The sequence below is a fragment of the Danio aesculapii genome, chromosome 20 (assembly GCF_903798145.1).
Source record: "Danio aesculapii chromosome 20, fDanAes4.1, whole genome shotgun sequence".
Classification (NCBI taxonomy): Eukaryota; Metazoa; Chordata; class Actinopteri; order Cypriniformes; family Danionidae; genus Danio; species Danio aesculapii.
This window is the reverse complement of record NC_079454.1, coordinates 24,873,339-24,901,220: the sequence shown is the minus strand read 5'-3', so window position 1 is coordinate 24,901,220 and position 27,882 is coordinate 24,873,339. Positions and strand designations below refer to the sequence as shown.

Genomic DNA, 27,882 nt, shown 5'->3' with positions numbered 1-27,882 from the left:
GGAAAGTAGTGGAGTAAAAGTATTGATACAGCACCAAAAATGTACTCAAGGGAAAGTACACGTCTTTTTAAAAACTACGTAGTAAACTACAATTCCTGAGGAAAATCATAAGTTCTAATAAACATTAATTGAAAGCTTGGAATTGTTGAAATGAAATTGACAGAATGGATTGATGTTATATGACTTTTTTTATGTTCATATATACCTCACTACCATATACTGTAGGTTTCAAAGTCACACGTTTGAAATGTGATGTTGGGTCATAAACCAGACTTGCCTTCATGTTTTTAAGTAGCTTTTTTATCATTAATACTTAGTCAAAACAACCTGAGACTTTGTAGCTTCCCACAGTCTGTCCAATGAATGACTGTCCATGCTGTACATCCCAACTCTTTAGATCGGTTCAATTGCATGATTTCATTTCACATAATATCCTCATTGCTTTCTCTTGCCAAAGACGTTGAGTCGATAAGCCTACACCAAAACAAGAACAGGCTATGCAGTACAGATGCACATATAAAAAAAACAAGATGCTGTTACACTGGCTTATTATACATTATGAGCCAGTTGCAGAAACATTGAAAGCTGGCATGCTCAGCTTTATTCTGTGCCGCAGTCTCACTCTGTCTTAAAATTCAAAGAGGTTTGTAGACCAAGCAGACTAGAGTGTAATTTTCTGCTTGACTTGCACTTTGCAACAATTCAACCTTGTTTCTGCAAATACGCCGAGCATGTTTTCTACAATCATTGACTGATGTGTTTACGCTGTGAAGAAGTGATTCCATTTTCTGAAAGTCTACTCTGCACTGATTGGTCAGATGGCCCCTATTGTAACCAAACTTCCATCTTCATATTTGACATTTAGCTCTCAATCCCCTATGATTGTACAAACACTGTAAGACAAAAACAATGGCACTGAATTTGCAATGACCGTGTCCGAAATCGCCTACTACTCAGTAGGTACTGCTTTTGAATTAGAAGTTACTACTCCACCTTTAGAAAAGTATGTCCTATATCAAAGATACCCAAACTAAGGCCCGCTGGCCAAAGTTGGCCCATGATAACCTGTGATTTGGCCCACTATTCCGTTTAAGAATAGAGTGAGAATGATGGGCAGGCATGATTTTTTTAAATTTAATGTAACCTTTTCTGCTTGTTTGTTTTTAGTGTTGAGCTACAAGAAAATGAAATGTTGTATTTAAAAAATATAAATACTGACACTCATCAGATACAGCACAACGCAGAAGACATCGGCAAGCAAATCAAGGGAAAAACAGCTGCAACTTGACTACTGTAATAAGTTCATTAGACAATTAAAAAACATATACTACATTAGTTAATAAAAATCAATGTTTTCTAGTTATTTTTAAACATTAAATAAATGAGGAATTTACCCATGGCAACTTTAATCTAAAAGAGTTTGGTATATTTACATTCAGCCCACCATCCTCAATCAAATATGGCTTTTGGCCCTTCATAAGAAAACGTTTGATGAATGAAAAAAGGTATGAACAGAACTTGGACGGACTACAGCCACCATTTTGTCGTGATCATGTGACCTACCCGTGTCAGTTACGTCGCTTCAATACCATTCATGAATTCTTTCACGGTGCATCATGGGATAGTGTAGCATCCATCAGGTGCACACTTCAGAATCTCGCCGAAAGTAGCAGGTCATTTGGGTACTTCTCGCTTACTGTTTTTTGAATTCTATGAATTCAGACATACTACTCAGCTTGCATACTGTTTTTAGCATACTATATAGTATGGAAGTATGCGATTTCAGACGCAGCCAATATGAAGTCAAGCCAGAGGTGATGATGAAACAAATAGGGTGAGAAATAGTTTATCAATCCAACCTCTGTTAAATCAGGAAGTTTCTCACTTACATTATAAGTTTTAGCCACATATGACTCAAAACTATGCACATTAAGGAAGTGTATGCTTAATCGACCATTATTAAAGGGATCGTTCAACCAAAACTGCCATTATTTACTCTGCGTCTTTTATCTGTTTGAGATTTTATTCTGTTCAACACAAAATAAGTTATTTTAAAAAATGTTTAGCGATTGTTTGTCCTACTATGGAAGTCAATGGTAATTGGTTTCTACCATCCATCAAAATATTTTCTCTTGTGTTCAACAGAAAAAGGAAACTCAAAGGCTTGAAACCAATTGAGGGTGACTAAATAGTGATTACATTTTTTTTTTTTGGAGGACTAATCTTTTTAACATAATTGATGGCATCCCTAGTCTAGAAATAAATGTTTCTTCTCAACATTGTGTTAATATTTGAAGGCAGATCCAATTAAACGATGCCGTGGGACACCAATGAAGACCACAAGCTAGTATTATGCAAATTAGGCTCTTTCTTTTTTCTTTTACAGCATAGATCAGTTATGAAAGTGAACTGGAATTATTGAAAACTGCCTTCATCACTTCACAATTCACTTAGGAGATAATGGCTTTATTTGTTTTAAATCCTTTCCAATGAAAAATAGTGACATTACACGCTGCATGACAACTAATATTCAAAAAAGCCTAAATGGGGCACTTTAAATGTTTAAAATGAACACAAATGTCACTTCAATTAAATCACTGCAACCATAAATTAAAAGAAGGAAATGCCACATTCCTGGAAGTTAGAGCTCCCCCACCCCCGATTATCCATATGAAATGACATGCGTGTCCGGCATCTCCTCAGAGACTGCAGCCAGTGAACAGCTGTGAGTGACTGTCATTTCAGGGCCGCTGCAGTAACCTCTGCGAGCGAGCGTTTGATGTGCTGGAGCGCCGTCACGCATCACTGATCTCAGACACTCGGACAGCGTGTCGGACTGTGTGGAATGAGACAGAGTAACTGCTGACAGAACAGGAGAGAACAGTAAGCTGGTGTGGACAAGCATCAGAGCTCTGGAGTGTGGGCAGGATGTCTGACACGATGCTCGGTTTTCTTTCACTTCTAGCTAGCACTGATTAGTGACTATTGTTGTGCATTTCATGTATTTCACTGATACTTGACGATTTAAAAGTGTAACATGTTACCATCTTTTATAAGAACAAGATATTTTTCTGAGGCTCAAAGAGTTTCAAAAATCTGTTACTGTTTCGTTATTGTGTATACAGTTTCTATCAGTTTCTGCAAGAGATTCATTTGAACATGCCAGGATCAAGCAACTGCTTCAGTCACATTACTGTAGAGCTGGGTAATACAATAAATATAACATTTTTGATCACTGTAATTATGGAGTTACCTTGAAATATACCATAAACCCCATTTTGTTGTCCAATAGAAGTGGTAATTAACTCAAAAAAGAAAATGTGATGTTAATTTACTCTCAGGGCATCCAAAATAATGAAAAAAATAATCTTCAGCAGATAAGCCAGTAAGATTTTAAGCTCAAAAGTTATTCCTTGGTGATTAATAAAATTTAAACAACAACAAAGAAATTTTAAAGAGGAAAGTCATAATATGCATATCTCCGACAACCTGAAGGTGAGTAAATTAAAAGGTTTTTTTTTTTTCATTTTGAGGTGAGCTATCCCTTTCAAATTCTTAAAGACAGTTTCATCTTGTGTTCTTATATTATATATTAAATATTTCTAATATATTTAATAAAATAAGTATAAGGGGTGGTCCACTGCGATATGATATTTGAAATTTTAATGGTTGTGTAATGTAGCTGTGTGAATATGCGCAACATCACTGAATGTAATATGCTCAAGTTCAATGCAAAGGGAGACATTGGCTTCCATTGCTTGACATTTCCACAGAGCTTCTTCTGTTTCTGTATTTGGGCTTCCAAAGGACATGACACAAAGAGGGAAGTGCTTACAGTTTAATTTTATTTATGTTAAAGAGATTTATTTAAAATATATATAGCTAGCATTTGACAAAGGCTTCCAGAATCTCTCCCATGCAGTTCAGTGCTGGATTCAGCTTAAAACTCCTCAAAGAAGGAGCAGCACCAACCATAATAGAAGAAGCTGTGGATTGTGATTTTTATTTGTTAAAACTGATCAATTACATGCATAGTGTCTAACGTTTACGGTATGTTGTATCAGGGACATAAACAAGGATGTAAACAACAGGAAAAGCTGTTTGGCACTGTTAACAATTTAGCTACAAATTCATATCTATCAGTCAAACCGCTGTAAACAGCCACAATCTTCACCAGCGCTGCAGTGTCTCTATGCTGCCGCTTTCCCTGCGCTCTACATCTCAAATCACAAACTAACAAAAGATATGTGAACGTTTCATATTACTTAAACATGCTTATAATGCGAATATATATGAAAGACACTTGTCAGATTTTATTTTAGAGAGCAGGCTTGAGGTTCAGCGGTGTCCTGTGTCATCAGTTTGGGTCTGATTCAGGCACAAACAGATACAGCTAACAGCTACTCTGACTGACTAGTTACATAGTGCAAAAGCGCATGCTGGTAGGGGCGTGACGTTTTTCTAGGTGACGTGGACCCAATCTGCGAATCACAGCACATTATGTTAGCTGACCAATCAGAGCCTCATGAGGGGGAGACTTACGAAGGAACTAGGAAATATGACCGTCGTTTTCATGTTAGCTGAATAGGAGTATATAATATATATGAAAAGATGTATGATATAAGATATATGAGAAAAATAACGTGATTTTTTACAAATGAAGCATGAGCACACATTGTTTTACATCTTATAAACACAACCAAGCTTTAAGGATACACTCTGGGCCACCCCTATACTAATTATCAACACTTGCTGTCAACTCAGCAAGTCTCAGTATTTTCATCTAAGATTTTAATAACAATTATTTTAAATTGTAAAAATACTACTGGACTTTCGATTAAATAATTTTGTCACCCAGCCTTAAAATACAGTATTTATATGAAAAACAAACTACGTATACAACAATAAGCATATAACCACCGTGGTTATTTAATGAAAAGTGACCAAACATCTTCCTGCATTTCAAAACGATGGACATTTTCTCCTAGTAGGTGCACGATTTGTTATTTTAGGTGTTCATGTCACATATACTTGGAGACTGGACTTCAAAATCTCCAGGCAAATTAGAGGATTAGTTGAAGTCAGGTTTGAGCCTCACTTTCTTCTTTTCTTGACTCTATCTTTTAATACATCTGTGCGGATTCTGCTTTACTGACAGTATGCATGTGTGTGTGTGTGTGTGTGTGAGAAAGTATCAGGCTGTGTAACCATGGTCACAGCCGAGAAGCTCATCCTCTCTCTGAGAGATGATGTCCTCACCAGCACTCAGTATGAGTACCAATCTATATATATCATAGAGAGGGGAAGAGTGGATGAGAGACAGCACATTTAGAGGTCAGCCCCCATCATGCTGAAATAAAAACTGCTTCCTTCTCTTTCTTTCCTGCATATCCATACATGTTTTTTACCATCAAATCTCAATATCCACAAGGCAGTAGGACTGAACTATGATGAATGAGAGTGATCTCTTACCTGTGAAGGTGCGCTGGAGGAAAGGCCTCCGCTGAGCTCTCCGATCCGGGCTGCTGCTGTGGGGTTAGAGGAGCTGATCAGAACCGGGCCGCTGATCTCCATGGAGTGTCTCTGTGGTGGAGGAGCCAGGCAAGGCTTATGGGACATAGTCAGTGAGGTGAAAGAGTGCCGCTTCTTACTGTTCTTCTTCTCCCCGGGGGCTTTCTGGGAGCCATTGGCTTGAGGACCCGAGGAAGATGAGGACGGTCCTTCACTAGAGTCTCCTCCTCCTTCAGATGGTTTGTCCAGTTCTATGAGCTGTCGAGCCGCACTGTTAAACTGAAGAGAGTGAACAGAACAATATTTTACAGCATATAATGCATAGAATTTTGGCCTTAAAAAATTTTGTGAGCCAGATTCAAACCCAGAGGATGCATATGAGCAACAAGGCTCAATGTGCCATGTGAACTAGCTCCTCGCTCACAATTGTGATGCTTTCTTTAAATTTAATGTAACAAGCAGTGATGTAACCATGGAGAATGAAAGCAGGAAAAAGGCATGGCAACAAGATGAAGGACAAATAAATGACTTGAGCAACAAACTGAAAATTAAAGAGACAATGGCCCTGCCTCCACCTGTTTTCACATGTTTTCAGCGGTCAGCTGAGAAACATTACTGGTTCCATCTGCTGTTATTAACATTCAATTAAAAATATCTCTTAACACTAGATTTCATCAAAACTTTTCTGTTGTCCGCTTGTGATCAGACTGAAAAAAAACACATCTACATTCCAGGTGTAAACAAGGCCAAAGAAGACCATTCAAGTGGAAAAGTAATAGATCTGCATAATGTAAATGTGGCAATGAGCACCAACTTTACGCAAACAAAAATCCGGTAAATCAAAGACTAATTGGTTTACAGTATGTGGGGCACTGAGTGTGATGGGATTGCAAGCCATGTCTGACTTTAACTGAAATTAAAAAGCAGATGAGCAGAGAGTCTTCAACTAATGACAGAGCAACACCCATCGCCCTGGGCAACCGCCTACCTCTTCACAAATGAGAGCAGCCAATCAGAGCGCTCATTTGAAGAACCCTATATTTCAAATTCACCTAAAACCCTTTGATTAAGGTCACAAGAATCAATTAAATGGTTTTACAGCACTGGTGTAGACAGTGTAGGTAGTGCATTCTTAGAATTTATGGATTTATTCACATACAGTTGAAGTCAGAATTATTAGCCCCCCTTTGAATTTGTTTTTTCTTTTTTTAATATTTTCCAAATGATGTTTAACAGAGCAAGGAAATTTTCACAGTATGTCTGATACATTTTTTCTTCTGGAGAAAGTCTTATTTGTTTTATTTCAGCTAGAATAAAAGCAGTTCTTAATTTTTAAAAAAACATTTTAAGGTCAAAATGATTAGCTCCTTTAAGCTTTATATTTTTTCGATAATCTACAGAACAAATCATCATTATAAAATAACTTGCCTAATTAACCTAGTTAAGCCTTTAAATGTCACTTTAAGCTGTATAGGAGTGTCTTGAAAAATATCTAGTCAAATATTATTTACTGTCATCATAGCAAAGTTATTAGAAATGAGTTATTAAAACTATTTTGTTTATAAATCTTCTTTATTAACGGGGGGATAATAATTTAGGGGGGCTAATAATTCTGACTTCCACTGTATATATAACGATTTGTTAATGTATTAACCTTCCCAACATGTTCGGGTCAAATCTGACCGATTTAAAACCTAATACACTAATAAATATTGTGTTTTACATCTGATTGCCTCAAGGCCTTATGATATCCTCGACACTATGCACTTGAACATGTAAAAGTCATGATCTTTCATTGAATTAAGAGTTTTAATCAACCTTGTTAGACTTGTGGTGTTCATAGAAAATGAATGGGTATCCAGACTATATTCACCCATCAGACAGTTCAAATTCATACTAATCTCTGGGTCTAGGAGCACTTTTAGCTTAGCATCAATCATTTTATTAGATTACACCATAAGCATCTAATGACCAAAGTATAAATAGTGATAGCTCTGTTTTCCTTATCACTATCTATACCCTCAGTCACTATTCCCTACATTAGTACACTAACATTGTGCAACTGATTGTTAGTGAACAAAATTTGAGCACTTAGTAAAAAGGAAAGGATACTGCTGGTTGATAAATTATTCAAATGGATTAAAATTGTAATTTCTTTGATCAGACCCTGTGATAGTTATTTTAGCGAGCTGTTTACTGGTAATGAAAAAGAATTTAGATTTTTGTCATCTATTGTTCATTTTGTAATACATTTTCATGTCTTATTAGAATTTTCACAGCAATTATTTTATGTCTGTCTAATTCTATAAATTCATGTTAAACACTACTTTGAGACATTGTTCACAGCTAAAGAATGTTGAATAAAAATTTGGTGGGGAAAAATCTTTTTTGTCATAATTTCAAAGCAGTTAAAACGGATCGGTCAATCTTGACCAGAAACACCAAAGTAAGGGCCGAGATGTAAACATGACAGAAGGCTTAATACAACAATATAAGGTTCATTATTTAGAAACTATAAATCAAGCGCTAAACAACAGATGTGGGATCTGCACTGACACACAACCAATAAGAAGTTTGGAAACTTGATGCTTCTCATTATTTTAAAAACCTTTTGGTCTGAAAGCATAAGGTAATATAATTGAAAATAACAACAATGATAAAGAAGAAAAACTAAGTGTCCTCAACCTTATGACTACCACAACATTACTGGACATACAGCTATAGCAAACACTGGATTCAAAAACAGGACAGTAACTTCGCATGATTCACCAAGCATTAGCGGTAATATAATGTAATACAACATCAAGATCAGCTCGTCATATCCTAGCGTTGCTCTTGAAAGCCAGACAGACATGAACTACTGCAAAGATGATGGCCACTAAGAGAGACACATGCCTGGTTCAATTTGCAAGTCACTCTCTGAAAATATACATTTACGGTGGCAGAAAGTTACAAGGGAACAGAAAAACCCTTTCCCCCCTTTTACACTTTCAAGTACCTGAGTCACTTTTGATGTCACCGGTATCAGAGATTACCTTCTCAAAAGCATTCACTTGGAAAAAGTCTGGTTTAGTGAAAATTGCCAGTGCTTTTGTGTAAGCTCATAGCCTCCGCCCCTCGCCTCTCTCGTTCTCTCAGTCTGTATGAGAGATATGCTATTCAAGCAGCACCATTCTGACAAGAAGCTATTTTTGAATGTCTTTTGATGGTTATTTTTTCACACAGGTTAGACACGTTGCTGGTGGAGAGCTCACGCTGGCTCTGCCAGGGTTCATAAAGGTTGTTTATGAGAGTAGGGACATGAGGTGTTGAGAGCCTTGAGATGCTGCAACTTTTAAGAGCGACACGTGGAGTTGGCCACAATAATTGAGGCCAAGCTTGTTTGATGTTGAGTGATTCCAAGAGGACAGTGTTTTATGATTGTGGATGTTAGATAAAAAGAGATACAAGGCTGGGCATATATTGAGAACATAGTACCGGCTGATGAGAGTGAGTACAATACAGCTCAAATAATTGGCAACAATTTGAGAGCTCTGTATGATCAGCACGACCCAAAACTAAGAAATGATGAGGGTGAAAGATCAAATGAACAGAATGAGACATATCTGTCAACATTGGGATGTGAAAATAAGGGATAAAACCCCCAAAATAAAACCCCCAAATTACAAAATATGTTCATCTGGAGCTGTTTCATTGTAAATAAATAGATGAAACCATCAGTAATGTTTCATCATTATTTGCAAAGTATATATTAAATAGCAGGGGTGTCAAAATTAATTATTTCTTCAATAATAATCATAACCGGTTATTATGTAGTGACGTCATTCATCTCATATGCGCTATATTGCGGTAGCTTACTATGCCGAGGGAGGCGAGCTTACTACTTGAAAACACACAATTTCACTGCGTGTGTGTTTGCTGGACAGTCTTTCACTGACACTTACATCAGAAGCCCCTATTTCACTGCGATTGAGAGAATAAAAGTAAACTCCATTTATCTCTCTCTCACTGTGGTCCATTTGACCTGCTAGCGTGACTTTTCCTCTCCTCTTGGCTGTTACAGCGATACTTCTGGATGTAGACACAAGCTAGTGTCTGCAGAGTTTTCTCCATCGCGTCTATCATGGATCGGCTGTGATCGGCGCTGCCGTCTATCAGTGTCACTCATCTGTAAAGAGCCCCAGTTCGTAAGAGCCAATCGCAGCCCTTTCTGTTGAGTGCGTGACCAATCAAAGGGGTGTAAGAAAGAACTCGCAAGACAGAACTCAGAAAGTGAGCGGGATATTTATATTTGTTTATTCGCTATAAATGCTTGTGTTGTTTAAAGGTACAGTTTATATATCTGACTGTTTGTATTGAAGGACAAAATTGTATTACAAATAGTATATAAATATAAATATATTTATACATTTTAATATAAGAATTGCTGCTTTGAAGAAAATATAAAACTGCGTATGGAAAGCGTCAATGCACAGAGATATCGAATTGAACCGCATGATAATCGTATGGCATGATAATCGTAACCGAACCGAACTGTGAGGCCAGTGTAGGTTCACACCTCTATTAAGTATTATACATTAGAAAAACCTGCTAATAAATTAAACAGTTTAGCCTATTGAATTTAATTGCTATTATAAAGAAATTGAATCGTTATTTAAATTCTGACTAACTTTTCTTCACTGTATAATTTAAACATTCTGATTAAAGAGCAGCGAATGAATCTCTCATTTAGATTTTTCATTTGATTACATTAAATAATAAAGGTGTCACTTTAAAAACGCACACATCTATAATGAAAGCATTCAATTGCTTCCATAACGGTTCATGCTTATTTAAGACCAAATTTGCTGTTTAAAAGAAAATCCACCAATATCAACATGATTACATTATTGTATGTATATGTCTGTTCAAACACGCACCCAAAACTCAGAATGTTCACTTTTGCTTTGCTTCTAATCGCATTTACAGAATCCGTTTGGTAAACAGCATCTATTTATCAATATAGAGCACGTCTGACGGTTACACACCGTTTACATGAACTGTTTTGAGGACTGCATAGGAGGGGCGAAGGTGTCAAAGTGTTTTCATGCCTAAATAAAACGAAAGCACAGAACAAATTCACATTTAAGAGTAAGAGGCATCCCTTGGCGGTTTGGCGGTATGAGTTACGTATATGGAGGATAGGTTTTTTTTTATGTTTATTGCCACCCTTTGATTGAAAATACGGCAGAAATATGGGAAAATACCTTTACGGGATGATAGCGGGCAAAATTGTAAAATACGAATCCCTGCAAAAACGGGTTGACAGGTATGATGAGATGACAACAGAAATAGAAAGAAAGGGCATTAGAGAGCAAACTTTTAGATAAAAGCTATGCTTAAGTATACAGCATCTAAAAATAAAACATCAAATATGAAAATATCAGGGAACAACAGCAGTTTTAAATGCACTGATATGACTCACCTCTACATAAGATATGGGGAAGATGCCAATCTTATCTCCCAGCATGCCTTCCGCCCAGTTCTCATCCACACGACGAATCACAGTAAGAATATCATCCTGAGGGCAGAACAAAAAATAAAATATAAAGAATAAAAATAGGTCTCTTGTTATTAAGCCAGAAGCCTTTACAGCATGTTGTTAAAAAGTTTAGAAAAAATGTACAACTCGAAGGCATCTATGAATGTCAGGCAATTGTTTTTGTTTTTTTAATAAAAATATATCCAAAACACAAGTAGCTGGAGGGGAACTTGCATCACTTATGTCGCAAATAGCAGGAATGGTTTCTTTTTGCCTCTGCAACATTAAACTATGCTGTTAGCTTGGCCAATTATTCACCCTCCTGCCTTTCCAGACCCATTTTATTTCTTTTTCAGTAGAACACAAGAGAAAAGGTCTGAAGTTTTGTGTGAGTTTTGAATGAGGAAAGCTGTTAAAATGTGCATTTTTATGCAATAACTAACGTAAAATGCTATCACATTTGTTATTTAAATTGTCGTTGGAAAAATATGGGTGTGAATTGGAGATTAAAAGGTTAAATTTGTCTGTAATGCGAGTAGAAATCAGCACCTTTGAGAAAGGCAGGCAGTCCTTGTCAGCCTCCTTATCTTTGAGCTCAAAGTCATACAGGGCTTTGCATTGAGGGGGCGGCTGCGGGAGAGGTTTGATGACCTGGACAAAATTGGTTGGGAAAAATCCATGGACTCCTCCCATCTCTCCGTGGTACCAGTTTTCATCAACCTGTCGTCGCAGTATGATGATGTCACCTTTGCTGAACTTGAGATCTCCAGGTTCTTTGCCATCATAGTTGTATAGGGCCTTAGCGCAGGGTAACTGAGGAACTCCCTGCAGAGAAGAGAAAGAGAAGGGGAGGATTACTAAAAGTGGGAGTTCAGGGGTTCCAAAGTAACTTGGATTCATGGATAATGCAAGATCAGCACTCAAAAGCACATTTATTTTTCAAACTTATAGAACAGGCGAAGGGTGACGGTGATAACAACAGCCAGCTAGCAGTGCGTGACCATGTGCGCAGCAGAGGAGGATGTGAAGTGTAAAGTGAAAGCAGAGACACTACAATCAACTCTTTGCTGCAGGGTTTTCTTTTTATAACAGACACACTGCTATCTTTGGAACGCATCACACATTATCCTTACCATGGACATCTGCAGTACGAAAAGAAATAAAGACCCACATATATACAGTCTTTGCTCATCTATATATAGTAAGAATGCCATCACATGAGCTCAATGCTAGCTTTTGTGTTACAACTGAGCGATCAGACTGTATGGCTTGTCCTTCAGTCTGACCTTGTTGGCTTGTCTCTCAGTTCGTCTGTGCAGAGCTGCTTTTTCTGTCTGTCTTGCAGCATCTGCGTTGTCTAACTTACTGACTGCCTCCTTGTCTGACAATCCCAAACAGCTCTTGGATATTCCAATGAATTTGCAATGTTTTGGGGCAAGCCCATTTATCAATGTGTGTGGAGTTTTATGGTGCAGAACCAGTCGTCTGGAACCGGTCAAAGCTCCTTTCAGGCCTGACAATGATCCACAGCCAGAGAGAGGGAGGAGGCTGCAGACGCAGTGCTGCTCAAGTGAATGAGCCCTTTTCAGGCAAAATGTTCAAGAGAGAGGCACTCTGTCCAAAAGAACCCCCTCCCCACAACCCAGCATAAAGACCAGTGGGTTTCCTCCACTGTAGCATGCATCTCCTGTGCATAGTGATGCGAATGATAACCAAAGCACAAACAACAAAGAAAATCAGAAAACAATTAATCAAAGTCAGGAAGGCATTGGAAAATAGGTGGGGGGGGGGGTGAAGGAAGGAAGAAAGGATAAACGGATGGATGGAAAAAAGGTAGGTTTTGAATAAAAGAAATAAAATTAAGATGGTTAGATTGGTAGGTAAAAATATGAAATGAAGGTGGTAGTTAAGCTGGTAGTTACCAGTAAGTAGATGGTTAAATAGGTAGGTAAGAACTGGGAAAGAAAGGAAAAAGGCGGCTTAAAGTAGGAAGATAGGTAGACAAATATTTGTAACACACTATGCTATCCGAACCGTGCCCAGGCGTGTTTCTCAGTTCGATTGACAAGTGTGAGTGCTCCAAAATGGGCCCAGGCGCAGTTCAGTTGGCTGCCCCTGGCCCGGTTGGAAGAGGTGTGCCAGAGCATGGTTAGGTTGGGCTTTGGCGCGGTACGCTTGTAGTGCGAGTGTAGAGCACACCTAAGCCCGAAACTGAAGATGCAACATCACTTTTAAAGGACTGTTTCATATGAATTTATTAATCATTCTTACTTTTAAATGAACACAAACTGTAGCTTATTAAAGATGCAAACCACTCGCTGCACCTTCAGCAAACCTCCTAATGAACGAGGACTTTTATGATAATTTATCAGTGTCAAAAGTGGTGGACCTGTTCAACAAAATATTTGACAGTGTGTCACAGCATCCCAAACAACTAAAACGATATAAGTACAGGGAAGCGTGCTCAGGTTTGGAAGGCAAAATGCATTGTGAGGGCAGGCCATCGAGGGAGAGGGGAGACAATCGCGCTTTAGCACGGTTCAAGGCAACTGTATCTAGTGTGAGTATACCCCAAGTTGATCGTCAGAATGGCAAGCAAGCGGACAGATCTGGTTTAGGAAGGAGGTTATGAATACAGGTTGGTTGGATAACGCATGGAAAACGTGGAAGTACAAAAGAAATCTTCTTCAACCACACCCTAAGCTTGTGAGTTCTGCCTTGTGTTCAGCAAACCTCAACAAAAATCAACCAACGCCTCAACAAACTGCATCAGAACTCTCTTTCAAATAGGAGACCTGCAAGTTTTGCTCTCTTTAACAGATATAAAGTTTTTTCAAAGTAGTTTGAATTATGAAGCTAATGTTTCCTTCAGGCTGTAGATGATGACTTCTTTAGGCTGTTGTAATGTTATTTTCTTCACTCTTTATTGCCTCTTCCTATACCGAATTTGTGAGTGTGTTAGATTAGTTAGGTGTTTAATGTAGTTAAAGACTTGTACCACACTTGTAGTTGTGCGTTGTTTGGCTCATAACTGGAGTTCCTAGTCTTGATGATTTTTGCAACATGTTCTGAGTAGTATTGGAGCATAAGATGGTTATTTCTCATAACTGGAAATTAATATTCCTTGAACTGATAGACGCTTGACACACAGACAACAAGTAATTTTGTACGGCTAATCTGGATATTATAATAATTTTAGAAATTTTTGATTATTAATATTTCCCTACAGTAGATGGGTATTAAGGAAATAAAGGAAGGAAGGCAAGTAGGCATTTACATAAGTTAAAAAGTATACCTTGTAACATGGTATGCTTCAGTCATCCATGTTCTTAGATTGTCTACACACTGTCCTCCTAATGCAATTTTTGTTGTCAAGAGTGTCTGCGCAGTAACTTCACATGCAAGACAACTTTTATGTGTAAGAAGAGATGAATGTTGAGATTGTATGAGTATTGTATGTCAAATTCCACCATCCACACTCTTTAGTCGAGTATACTTTAAAGCTGTTGAGACATACATGTGCACAAGATGCAAGAGAACATGGAAAGTATAAAGTAAGGAGTATCCCCCAGGTCTCAAGAAAGGAAGTTTGGAAAAAAGAAAGTAAGAAAAAGGTGTGCGCATGTGTAGGCAAATGGCAGGATAAGAGGGTGGATAGTAAGTAGAGAGGCAGACAAAGAAATAAAGAAGGAAAGAAAGAAAGTAGAGAAAGAGAGAGCCCAGAGCAGGATCAGACAGTGACTAAGCAGCACTCACCGCAGAGAGGACAGAGGGCCAGCCAGACACTGAGACAACTAACTAGAGGGCAAACTGACCTTTTTGAAACCACATCCCTTCTTCAAACATAAAGAACAAACCAAAGAGGAAATAAAGATGAAACTAAGCAATGTTATTTTCTTGCGATTCTATGTAATTTGGGCCGACAGCTTTATTTGATGTAATGTAATGCTGTGCCCAAGTCCACAGCCTCGAACAACTCTCCAATCAAAGCTCCATTCGTCTGTGCACCTCTGTGCTCTATTTGTCCCCCCTTCTGTGGGCCTCTCTCAAAGGCAGCTGTCAGCAGATCTGCAGATTTACCCACTTTGCTTAGCTTAGAGCATGAAACAGACAGAAAAAGTGAGAGAAGAGGAAAGACACGGAAGAACTGGGGATAAGATGAAAGGATAAGAGAGGATAAAGGGTAGGAGGGCAAAAAAGAAAAGGCAAAAAGGAGATGGAGAGTTTGATCAAATGAATGTTAAGGCAGCCGGTGTGTGTGTGTTTTTCCGGTATAAGCCCTGTGCGTGAAAACGAAGGGTGCTAGAGATCGCTTGAACTGGACAGGCATGAAAGAACCACATTCAGGCTTTTATCCAGTCCAAACAGAGCATTGAAGGTGTGTGTGTACGCTTGCCCGTTTGTTAAGGTTACATGAACCTTAGCGGTTCAATTAAAAAAAGCGAGGCCACTCGTTGCCTTTGAGGCTTTCCAATTTCGAGACTCATCCTGGTCCAAGAACTCTTACGTGGGACACGAGGGATAAACACCAGTCTGTCTCATCGAAGATCTGAAGAACATGACTGGATGAACCTGGATCAAATCTACAGGATATTAGACACTAATGCAAGACAGCTCCAGCAAGTCCAGCAGGGCTGAAATAATTCACCACTGTGCAACTGATCTAAACTTCTCTCACCGGAGGGAAAAAACAACAACACACGTTATTAAAACTCTCCCCAGTGCCGAGGTAAACGAGATTACAATGTAAACAAGATACCTAAAAATACCTTGTAACAAGATAAGAATCTCAAAGTTTACACACTGCAGGCATGCTAATTCATCCTCACTACCTGTCAATTAAAACAAAATTCATTTAACAAACACTTTACAGTGACTTACAGTGAAGCACAAAGATACCACAAGGATGGGGGAAATAAATGCCTTATTTCCTCAAATACTTTGTTCAGACTTGTAGCCATTACATCATTTAAGCTACAAAGCAACAACAAGTTCCCGTAGATGCATTTGTGCATGCTGTTAAGGGTGTCATGGTGCTATTGCCGTGCTTTATCTTGTAAGCGTTCGTTTACAGTCTTTTATGATACTTGACAAGACTGTTTGGTATGATCACAATTATATATTGGGCAGAAGCCATTGGGACACTGTGCAACTTCAACTGCCTTTTTAGTCGTATAATATTTGAAAGTGAACAATGAGAGGAGGAGAGCAAAAATAAAACCCCATCGCTTTCCCAGTATTCCATTTCAAATGGAAATAATATCATTCTCAAATAAAAGTCTGCAGCAACATTTAGTTTGTGCTGACTTTAACCAATTAGCTTATTAGATACAGAACAATCAGAGAACATCTCACTGGAAAAATGTGGTTTTAAATGAGATGCAATTTCTAGAGCTGTATCCATTAAAAATAGCAATGATAGAGCGTTGAGTCTATATTAGCGTGTACTTGACAGATATAAATATACTGTGTCTGACATGAAAGTCCTGTTTCTATGAAAAAACTAAATAAGTGCAATATTATTGTTCTTTTTAGATTTTAGAAAGCTGTCGCTAGGTAGCAATTCCATGCAATTCTGTATCCCGTTAGACTACAAGTCCACTTGAGGCAAGTAAATGTTTTTATTTGAGGGGCAGTGGGGTGGGGTGTGGGGGATTGCACAATTCCTTAAACATCCAAGTTTGCATATTTAGAATTTCAGTGTAACTGTTTGGGAAATTGACTGCAAATGTGGTGTTAATCAGAACAATCAGAACAGGGTGTCATAAGCCTAACTGTAAGGTGATGCTAAACCTGCTCCTAAATTTATGAAGCTATAACTGGGATTAAAAGAATCTTTATAATAATAATAATAATATTAATAATAATAATAATAATAATAATAATAATAATAATAATAATACATCCTTCCATCCCTAGCACTTTTCTAGACACTCAACGTGATTTACTCAATGGGGGGGGGGGGATCTCCTCATCCACCAGCAGTGTGCAGTATCCACCTGGATGACGCAATGGCAGCCATATTGCGCCAGACCGCACACCACACACAAGCTGATTGGTGGAGAGGAGAATAACTGATAGCCAATTATGACATGGGGATGGTTAGGAGGCCATGAAGGACAGAGGCCAGTTGGCAAATTTGGCCAGGATTTGGTTTAAGTCTATACTGAGCAGTATAGAGTCCCCATCAATATACTGGGGCTTAGGACCCACACAGACCACAGGTTGTGCGCACCGTGCTGGCCTTACTAACACCACTTTTCAGCAGCAACCAAGCTTTCCCATGTGGTCTACCATCCAGGTACTGACCGGGCGCAGACCTGCTTAGCTTCAGTGGGCGGCCATGTGAGTTGCAGAGAGCTAGCGGCCGGCGATGAATGAGAATGATTAGACTATGGGATGCAGTGCAGTGTCCTACTAAGTGGCAAATTTTCCCACCCCTTCTGATCATAGTTCAATGTCTTTCTCAAAAGGGAAAACTGATACAGATTTCAGGTCATTCTATATGAGGTTTGATAACTTCTGAGTTACTATGTCAAATCGTTAACCACTATCTCCTGAACCGAATAAACATGGGAAACAAACTAAGTCAATCTCACAACAAAAAACAGTTGCTAACTAGTCAATGGCTGTCATTCAAGAACAATTTCTGTTAGTGATATATTTAATAAGAATTGCGATACGACAAAAGACAAAAAAAGATAGATCTGTTCTTAGATGCCATCACAGAAGTTGGCTCGCGGCAAATGTTTGACGTTTCTAAGCGGAAAAGAACCTGCCTATAATTTGTCAATGCGTGACAGCTAGATGTGCCTAATACACCACTAATGAGAAATGTGTAATCCAATACTAATGAGCTCTCTCAGTCATCAGCCATCAATCACTATTAAGACTCTAATATCCACAAACATCCCCAACCATCTCTAAATCACTGTTGATGCAATCTAATGCCATACAGTCTTTTAGCTTGCTCAGTAAAGGCTGTTTCTAATAGTCCGCCCTTGTATCTCATCTCTTCATTTCACACCCATCTCATCTGTGACACATCACTTTCTAGATCATATTTTGGACAGGTTGGCAGGGCTCCAGACTGAAGAAAGAGCAACTACAATGACAGTTATAAAAGTCAAACAACATATTTTAATTGACTGAATTTAGATTTAAATTTAAAAATCAATAAATATATAAAAACATCATCTATTTTCAACTATTTTCATCATCATCGTGTTTTTTATGGCTGATTCCATTTTTTTACTGGCAAATTAGCTGATTCAATGTTTATTTCAAATAAAAAATATATATATTTTTTGTAGAAAACAGAAAAAAACTGGTGCTTTATCACAGGCTGAATCTGCAGTTATTTTATATTAGAGGCAACAACTACACTTTAATTATGATCCACACAAGGGAGCAAGACACATTATATTGGGTAGTTGGAGATTTAAAATATGTTGTAAAAAGTCAATATTTGAAGTGGAAAAAAATCTGACTTGAAATTATGCTACATACAGATACAGACCAAGCGGCAACCTCCCGCTCTCCCTCGGGAAGCCAATACGGAAGTAACTAAAACTGCAATTCATCGACTCGCCTTGGGGGGCTGGACCAGGAAGTCCAGGTCATTTCTGACTGCAATGGGAAATTGGCCATTTTTACAGCCAATAAAAACATGCTTACAGCCTGGTACAAAAGATGGCTTTGGTGCATATAGCCATGATTATCCCTCATGACAACTGTGAGGGGGCTGAATTTTTTTTAGAACTCATCCGTTTCGTTTTTATTAAGTTATATTAAGTCTACATAATTAAGGGCGTGGCCACTTAAGTGACAGCTAGGTCTCGCTGCTCGCTGTCTCGTCACCTCAGCTGTTTACGGCTAATTAACCGATGCACTCGGCATATACATCGCATTTTTGTGTTGGTTAATGTTTCTTTACACAGTCAATTGCCTTTTGGGATTATTTCCTACAATTATCAGATGATATGGCATGCTGTGTGCACTTAATTGTGCTCACAAACCATTCACGTGGCCTCCGTTTCCCTGGTGAGTGAAATTATATACCAGCTCTATAAATGTATTTGTTTTATTTAAGATCATTTATCATTTATAATGTTCTTTAGAGCTGTAATGCCCTCTTGAATCTGACAGATTGATTAGCTGTAGGCTCTAGAATAGTCATCTGAAGCGTTGTCATTCAGTGTTATGCCTGGATTTCATCAATAGTCTTGCATTTACTAACACAGACTATAACTGAAGTGTTTGGAGGTATTTCACGTTTTCCTCCTGTTGAAAAACATCATAAGAACAATGTTTAGTGGCTCAATGTATTACTACAGTGTTTTTGAAAGTCTAAACACTTTATTGATATAGTGTACAACCAAGCACATGTGATAAGAACACAAACGAGTCGCAGGTAAAAGTATTAAGCATTCCCCCAAAGTAAAGTCTGTCTTAGCCAGGTTCAAGCAAAATGCCAGCAGGTGTCTGTAGCTCCGCTCACTCTCTGCCTCTTCGCCCTTGTTTGGTATCCCGCCATGGGTGCGATGACGCGCGAACAAAATGGTGATGGTTGGCCGCGCCTACTTGTAGCTTCATTTGCGCTCTTCAGAAACCTATGGGTGAAGTCACGGATACTACATCCATATCTTTTACAGTCTATGGTACAGACCTAAAACTGTATAAATGCTGGTTAAATTTAAAATTCATTCTCTTTCAGCAGGGGGCGCCTATGGAACTGCCGGAGTAACAGTATTTCCCTGGCTACAGCTGTTAGCAAAGTTGGTCCTATTTAAAGGTTCAAGACACTCAGGAGTACTTTGAAATTTTAACAGATTTGTGTGTTGAGCATCAGTTAAGATAACGTTAGCACCTGTCAGCTTTAGTTGTGGATAATTTTGAGCTTTTGTCAGTTAATTTTATCTTCCAGGTTTAAAACAATTTTTGGGGTGGGATCAATACTTTTTGGTGACGTAGCGCGAATCTGCTAGTGGAATGATGACGTGTCGGTTTCTCATTATTATTCATAGCTGAGTTTTCTTATCCTATGAGAAGACCCTGCTTCTTAATTATTCATGAGAGCATGTGCTTTCTGAAGACAAAGCAAACCTGCCAAGCTGTGAGACCCAATGACTGGGTGAGACCGTGTGCGCGCACAACACGGGTTGTATGTGTTTGTTTCCATGATCCACTGGCTTTGTTGCATGCTTTTCTCCGGAATGCTGTCAGGGCCGATATAGCAAAGCTATTGGTTTGCAACAAGCATTTTTGTTGGGAGAGCTGTATGAGAATTGGAGAATGGCAGATCTTCTAAGCGAACCGGTTGAATAGTTCACCTAATCGAACTGAATCCTTTGAAATGATTCACATCTCCAGTAAGCACTCGTCCACAAACTACTTATCTTTTAAAAAGCTTAATACCCCCCTCTAACTCTAAATAATCCAATATATACTCTTATTCAGTTATTAGAACAGTAACGTTACACTGAGATCAAATTGAGAAGCGGTGAACCGATAATGCAGCGCATGCGTGATTCAGTGACCCGAACACAAACAGTACATGACAGCCTGCTAGGACTGAACTAAACTTGAACAACAGCAGCGCGGGTAAAACGAGGGCTTAAATGAGAGGATCTGGTGAAAAAACGTATGTTTATATCATAACAGAAAATCGTAATAGAATTGAAATAAGTGAATCAAGCTTCAGTTGGGTTACAAAACTTTACTTTCATGGATCAGGGTGATGTTTTAACTGACTGAAATTGCTATTGTTGACTACATTTTAATATGTTGAGTCCTAACATCCGCGGTAAATATCTGAACTTTCCATCACTACTGTGTATCTTACCTCAGAAGCAGCCTTGCACACATACTGTACTTAAGGCTGCTATCTTGTAGGCTGTTGTATTTGAATTTGAGTATGGGTAGATGGTACTGGTCATGTGTCCTCTGAATACAGGTTTCAAAAAATGTATGGCTGAGTTTTTATTACACAATATTTATTCTGATGACTTAAAATCTTGACCTAACAAATATCCTTATTTAGAAAAAAATATAAAAGAAAACTAATACTGACACTAATAAAAACTAAACTAAAACTAAGTAATTTCAAAATATAGAAACTAATAAAAACTAGTAAATCTCCCTCTAAAAAGTAATTAAAACTAACTGAATTTGAAAACAGTCAAAACTAAATAAAAACTAAAACTAATGAAAAAAATCCCAAACTATAATAACCTTGGCCCCAAGTGATCGCCTAAATGAGATGATAAATCACTTTAAAGTGCCACGTTCCTACATTTATAAACTAACTTTCTTGAATTTAGTATAAATTATCTAAAATACTATCAAAATACTACCAAATGTTATATGAAGAATAAACAGATCAATTCTAGACAGACCTTTAGAATCGCAATAGCAGTTTCCAGCTGAAGAATGACCCATTTTATTTTATTGTAAGCTCATTAACTTCTTTTGAACAGTTAAATAAGTCGATCTCATCTGCCAATTAACAAGCTTGTTTAAGAAAATTCAGTGATTTTTATGGCTGAGTTGTTAGCAAAAACAGGTCCAAAAGATTTATTTGTTTGCGAATCGAACATCGCATCTTGCTATTTTTTTGTTGTAGTCACATTCTGCATCCCTCGGTGATATATTAAACTAGTGCTAAGAGTCAACGATAAAGGCAAATTACAATGAGAAAGCCATTAAAAAAGGTTCCACCAGCTGGGGTGCAATAGCAAACAGACAGTCCACACATTAACCCAATGAATCAGTACGTGTTTGGAGTGCACAAAGGGCGCATTAAAAACACTGTGTGTTTCCCTGATGAGTTTTTACAAGAGCCTTTACAGGAGTTGCGGTGGGTGGGTCAGGCAGGAGACCGTCTGACCCCCATCTAGAATAATTTAGCTTAAGAAATCCCCCAACACACAAAATTATGTCAGGACAAAAAGAGGACGACTCCCAAAAGGCACAAGCTATCAAACCTATCACACTGTAGTGCTTTCCTTGTAACCCTTTCACACTCGGATTCACCGAATGGAGATGACGGCATGTTATTGACAGGAGTTAGTGCATGTGCTGGCCATGTTGTTTTCATTATAGCTATATTGGCTGAAATGGGCTGCTAATGGCTCCACTTTATGACTGCTGGGAATTGACCTGACCTGTCCCTCATCTGTGTCCTCTGCTAAAAATGGACTCCCACCTACAGCTCCTGCTGCTGAAGCCTCATACTTCTCACCTCCAGACAAACTGGGCCTCCCTGCTGAAGCTATAGTGGATAATTACTTTGTAAAGGATGATAGATCAGGTGTGGAGGATGCTGAGTGGGCGTTTATGACCGAGAGAAGGAGTGAATTGATGCAGTCGATGCAGGGCTGAGTTCTGAATAACAAAACATCGGGCTTGCTTGGGGGAGAAAACAGATATTTGTCTGCAGCAATGATTTCTGTTTGTCATGATCCCAATAAGAAGCACAAGCTAATCAGACTGCAGGAAGACCTTAATGAGGAATGGAAAGAGCAGCATTCATGATAAATAAAAGAGAGAGGTGAAGAACACCTAGAAAGCTAATCAGGTTACATATACATGTACTTGCTGTCCTGCCCTTCTGCATTCAACCCTTGACCTCTAAATCCAGCAACTGAGTGGTGTGCTGCGGTGGTCAAAAATGAACCAGGGTAGTTAAGGTTTCCATGGCAACATCTGCAGAAGATCCACATTGTTTTCTGTCACCCTCACACAGCAAAACAGAAAAATCTGAGGTAGGTGGGGGGTGCAGAAGTTGTGGCAGGATGCTAGAAAACAACAACATTTGCTTTGACACTGAGATGGGAAAAAATGGCTTAGGGAGAAAAACTATTTCCAATGGGTTGAATCTATGGATGTCCCGAACAGTTTTTTTTTTGTCGAGTCAGAGTCATTTGACTTTGAGTATCTACCAATACCGAAACCTGATCCGATACTTCTATACATATACATAAAAAGAAAAAACAGCGAAGAAACAGATCCAGGATGTTCCATGTTTTTTATTTAATTCACCTTATTTTAACATTCAACAGCTCTGTTTGTTTGTTGTGTTAAATGTAGCCTTTACTTTTTCACCTCTTGCAATCCCAAGTTTACATCTCTCACAGTTTGCTATGGCAATGTTGTCGTCATCAACTTTATAATATCTCCAGACTGAAGACATACTCGCACTTTCCGCTTCAAGCTGCTTCTGTGTTCTACTTTGCCGGCATTTAACCAATAGCATCTCTGCAACAAAGTGATGTCATGCCTCACGCGTTGCTGTTTGCGATGCAGATGCGCACAATTCGGTATCGGTTTAGTAATAGATCAAAACCGGTTATTACGTACTGACATCATTTATCTCATATGCACTATGTCCCGGTAGCTTACTATGGCAAGGGAGGCGACCGTGAGTAATTAAAACACTGCAACTACTTAAAGACACAGAAACTCGTCTGCGCCAGTGGTGTAGTGGTTAGTGTGTCGACACATGCACTTCGGTGCTCACGGCGACCTGAGTTCGATTCAGCCTCGCGGTCCTATGCCGATCTCTCCCCTCTCTCTGCTCCCCACGCTTTCCTGTCAATACACTCTACTGTCCTATCTAATAAAGGTGAAAACCCTGAAAAAATTATTATTATTATTATTATTTAAAAAGACGCAGATTCTTAGCACAATTCACTGTGAGTGTGTTTGCTGAACAGTCTTTCACTGACAAAAATATTCATATATTCATATTCGAGTCCTGATCAGGAGGTAACGTTCTGGGGTGCTTTTCTGAAAACCTTCGTTAGCCAACTAAGGTTGAAACTTTGTTGATTTCGCGTTTCCCAAATCCATTGTTCTAACAAACATTCGCAAACTGCGTTGCAAACTTGTATGCTTGCAACTACACCTCTGGAGCTGTAGTTAGAAACATAGTTCCTGGTTGTGTTCTATTTCCAGTTACCCCATCCTACCCCACAATTGTGCTCCCTTCACAGTGCACTTTGAAAACATTGATTTTGAACACAGCCGTGGCTCATTAAGAAAGCTACCTGTTATTTAAAAGCAGAATTTTTGTTACGTCTCCAAAGCTTGTAAAAACTAAAATATAGCATACGTTAATGCTTTTTTATAGTAGGTTTTCTGTAAGTATCTGTACTCTAAATGACATGGGCCTGTTGGTTAGAAATTTTTGCAGAGATTATGGGGTTTTTCTCTAAAGAAATTGTAACCACCCCATTTAGAGCATCATCATGGGCATTTTACATTATAACGAACTTGGTTCAAATGATGGATCTGCGACAGAGAAACTACTGGTTTTGGGAAACACTCATCACTACATCATTATTTTCCTAAACGATGCATCCTACTATGATCATTCAGCCGCGAGTTTCATTTTTGTTTGGGAAATGCACCCCTGATCAAGAGGTCCAATTTTGATCGAGTCTGAAACCGCATCATTAGGCCCGATTTCTGATCGGATCTAAACATTCCTAGCTGAATTCAATACAGTTAAAAACCACATTTTTGTTTATTTAAATGTATAACGGAATTTTAAAAGTAAATTAAAGATTTTTAAATCAGTAAAAAGTTGAAGGTTTATTGGCTACTCACATAATTTTTTTTTAATTATTATTGAACTGAAATTGTTTAGCTGAAGTGATTCGTTTCAAAAAACAAACTGACGACAGAGTCCTACTTTTTATTTGCAAGTTCTACTTTTATACTGCCTTTTATCCTTTTACACAGAACACACAAATTCAATTTGTCAACAACCTTGTTATTCTTATTTTATAGGATGCTGGAAAAAGGCTTGATTTAAATTACTTCTAGTCTTGTTTTATTAGCTTGCAACACAGCTCATACACAAACACACAAACATCACACTCACACTTACTTGTTACACAACACGAATGCCTGTGAGATATAATCCCAACACTAATAAACCATAGAACAGAGGAAGACAGAATTACAAAAACAGGAGGCTAGGAAAAAGCTCACACACGGCTAGTTGTCTGGACCCCAGATGTGCATCTGGACCAAGATCACAGATGAACCTGAGCAGAATGGCTTTCTCCTGATCCCTCTTTCCCAGCCCTCTAAGTTTACCTTCTACCTCAGTTATGGTTGTCCAGTCACACACTTGTCTATTTAAGCCGTGTGACCATCTCATTACAACCTGCACCTGTTCCACAGTCACTGACCTTCATAAAACCTCCGCATTTTACCTTACTTTGAGGAACCGGACTACACTTTAGGGACTCATGGGAACCACAGCCATTACTGCTCGATTGAGTCAATCTGCCACAGACTGGTGTGCAAAGTCTCATGGGAGTTGGAGTCCTTTCTCGAGATCAAAGCTGCGCAGACTAAATGTGTGGACAAATGAACCATGAAGCGGGCATGTGTAAAGCTAAATGTCAAACTAAAAGCAGAGGCCTAGTTAAGAGGAGAAGAAAAGCCTTTTTCATTAAGCAAAACACTAAACATATGGGAGTACAACAGAGATGCTGCTGAGGCAGAGACTTTTCTGTATGCTACAGATTAGTCATCAAAAAGAAACTGTTTAACATGGAGGGGGTCTGGGCTTTATAGTGGAATTGTGGGAAAACAGCATGTGGTGTTCATAAAGCATGTGCGTAATTGTGTGTATGTGTAACACACTGGAAAAATAAAGCAAATGTGTGCTGCTACTTTGTTCGCGGACACTTTTTCTCCCGCTGTGTCTTTGTACACTTGTCTGACCTCACTTACAGGTGGTTTTGGGTTTGCTGAGGATCACACATTGTGTATCTTAACACTGCTTAGGTAAAATAACACAACCCTCAATCTACAGCACAAGGGAAATAGGGCCACACAGACAGGAAGGAACTTTTATTTAACATTCAGTCTCTAACCTCAACACATCTGCTCATATGGCTGATTACATAAGCAGGTGCTTATGAAGAAGGCAGTGCCGTGTCAGGGCGCACTCAGGGAACATGCAGAGAAAACAAAACAAGATATTTAAGACTCATTCATGCAGAAAAGTTGAGATAATTTAACTTTTGATGTAGTGAACTCAAAGAAATGTTAGGACCAGTTTCAGACAGGAGGGTTCAGACTAGGGCTGTGCAATTAATTGAAATCGAATCGCGATTTGAAACATTGAGATAAGCTAATCGCAAGAGGCTGTGATATGAAATATATATACATGCATTATATAATTTCCTCCACCCAGAGCAAATGCGTGACTGTCGTCTGTGTGTGACAGTCTTACTAGTCAATTGAGTGAGCACACTTTCGTTCTGCCCAATCAGAATTGCGCAACCGAACTATAGAGAAAGCCCACATTAAAACAAACAGGAAATCGCGAACAAGTGGGAGGATGGCGTCTGCCACTTCAGAAGCATTAACAGACGAATTCATATCAAAGAAAAACAGCATGTCGGTAATATGGGAATATTTTGCTTTCAAAGTCACAGACACCGAACAAAAACAGGTCATTTGTAAGAGCTGTCGCAGAATTGTTGCCACAGCATGAGGAAATACAACAACCAGAACCTAAAACAGCACCACAGGCGGCTAAATAAGGAGTGTCTTGCTAAAAAGTCAACTGAAAGTATTGCCGGTGACACTCAATCTAGTAGCTAGCAACAGCAAAGTACAATTTCAGAGTTGTTTGCAGCTGTTACATCATATGAAAAACATCAAGGCACCGGGAGATCACTAAAGCCACAACTCACTACTGCTTGCTCTAGAGACAAATTGGTGTTTCATTTCTGAGTATTTATAAACAAATTTAAATAAAAGTTGGAATTAATATCTTTTTAGTTTTTTTAACTAACACTCGCTGCATTTTAGCAGAAAGAAGCTACGATACAGAATATTGAGCTGAAGCTTGACTACAACATTAAATCGCAAATCAAATTGAAAAAAAAAAAAAAAAAAAAAAAAAAAAAAAAAAAAAAAAAAAAAAAAAAAAAAAAAAAAAAAAAAAAAAAAAAAAAAAATCGCAATATTTGTTAAAAATAAATTAATTAATAAAATCACAATTAGATATTTTCCCCAAATCGCACAGCCCTAGTTCAGACACTGCCATATTCCCCAACCTATTTCAAACTATTTCAGAATCAGAATCAGAATCAGTTTTATTGCCAAGTGTGCTTCACACACACAAGGAATTTGTTTTGGCTACAGAAGCTTCCAGTGTACATAAAGTGACAAGTGACAACACAAAATAAATCTGAAAAAATAAAATAATAATAATAAAAAATGATGAACATTAAACAGATGCGGTTAGTGAAGAAACCTGGATGTTGAGTTGTATGTACAGATTGTTATAAATATACAGGTTATAAGGTGCTGTGTACAAGTGCGAATGTAGAAAGTATTGCATTGTATATTGATATAAGGTGCTGTGTACAAGTGCGTATGAGAAAGTATTGCACATATTTATTGCACAGTAGGGGAATATTTAACTGTTCATAAGGTAGACAGCCTGAGGAAAGAAACTTTTCCTGTGTCTGGCTGTTTTTGTGCTTGGTGCTCTGAAGCACCGACCAGACGGTAACAGTTCGAACAGGTAGTGTGCTGGGTGTGAGGCGTCCAGAGTGATTTTGCGAGCCCTTTAACTCACTCTGGAAGAGTACAGTTCTTGAAGTGTAGGAAGGGTTGTGCCAGTGATTCGTTCAGCAGTCCGGACTATTCGCTGTAGTCTACGGAGGTCGGTTTTGGCAGCTGAGCCGAACCAGACGGTGATTGAAGTGCAGAGGATGGATTGGATGACAGCTGAGTAGAACTGTACGAGTAGCTCCTGTGGCAGGTTGAACTTCCTCAGCTGATAAAGGAAGTACAGTCTCTGCTGGGCTTTC

General features: G+C 38.5%; 1 protein-coding gene across 1 annotated transcript in view; it reads right to left on the bottom strand.

The window, feature by feature from the left end:
• Nucleotides 1-27,882, bottom strand: part of sh3rf1 (SH3 domain containing ring finger 1) — a 99,727-nt gene that overhangs the window by 34,016 nt on the left and 37,829 nt on the right. The window contains exons 3-5 of the mRNA XM_056481169.1: nt 11,582-11,857; nt 10,976-11,071; nt 5,473-5,790 (exon numbers count right to left, since the gene is read on the bottom strand). Coding sequence (XP_056337144.1) covers nt 5,473-5,790; nt 10,976-11,071; nt 11,582-11,857 — 690 coding nt within the window. The remainder of the gene's footprint in view (nt 1-5,472; nt 5,791-10,975; nt 11,072-11,581; nt 11,858-27,882) is intronic.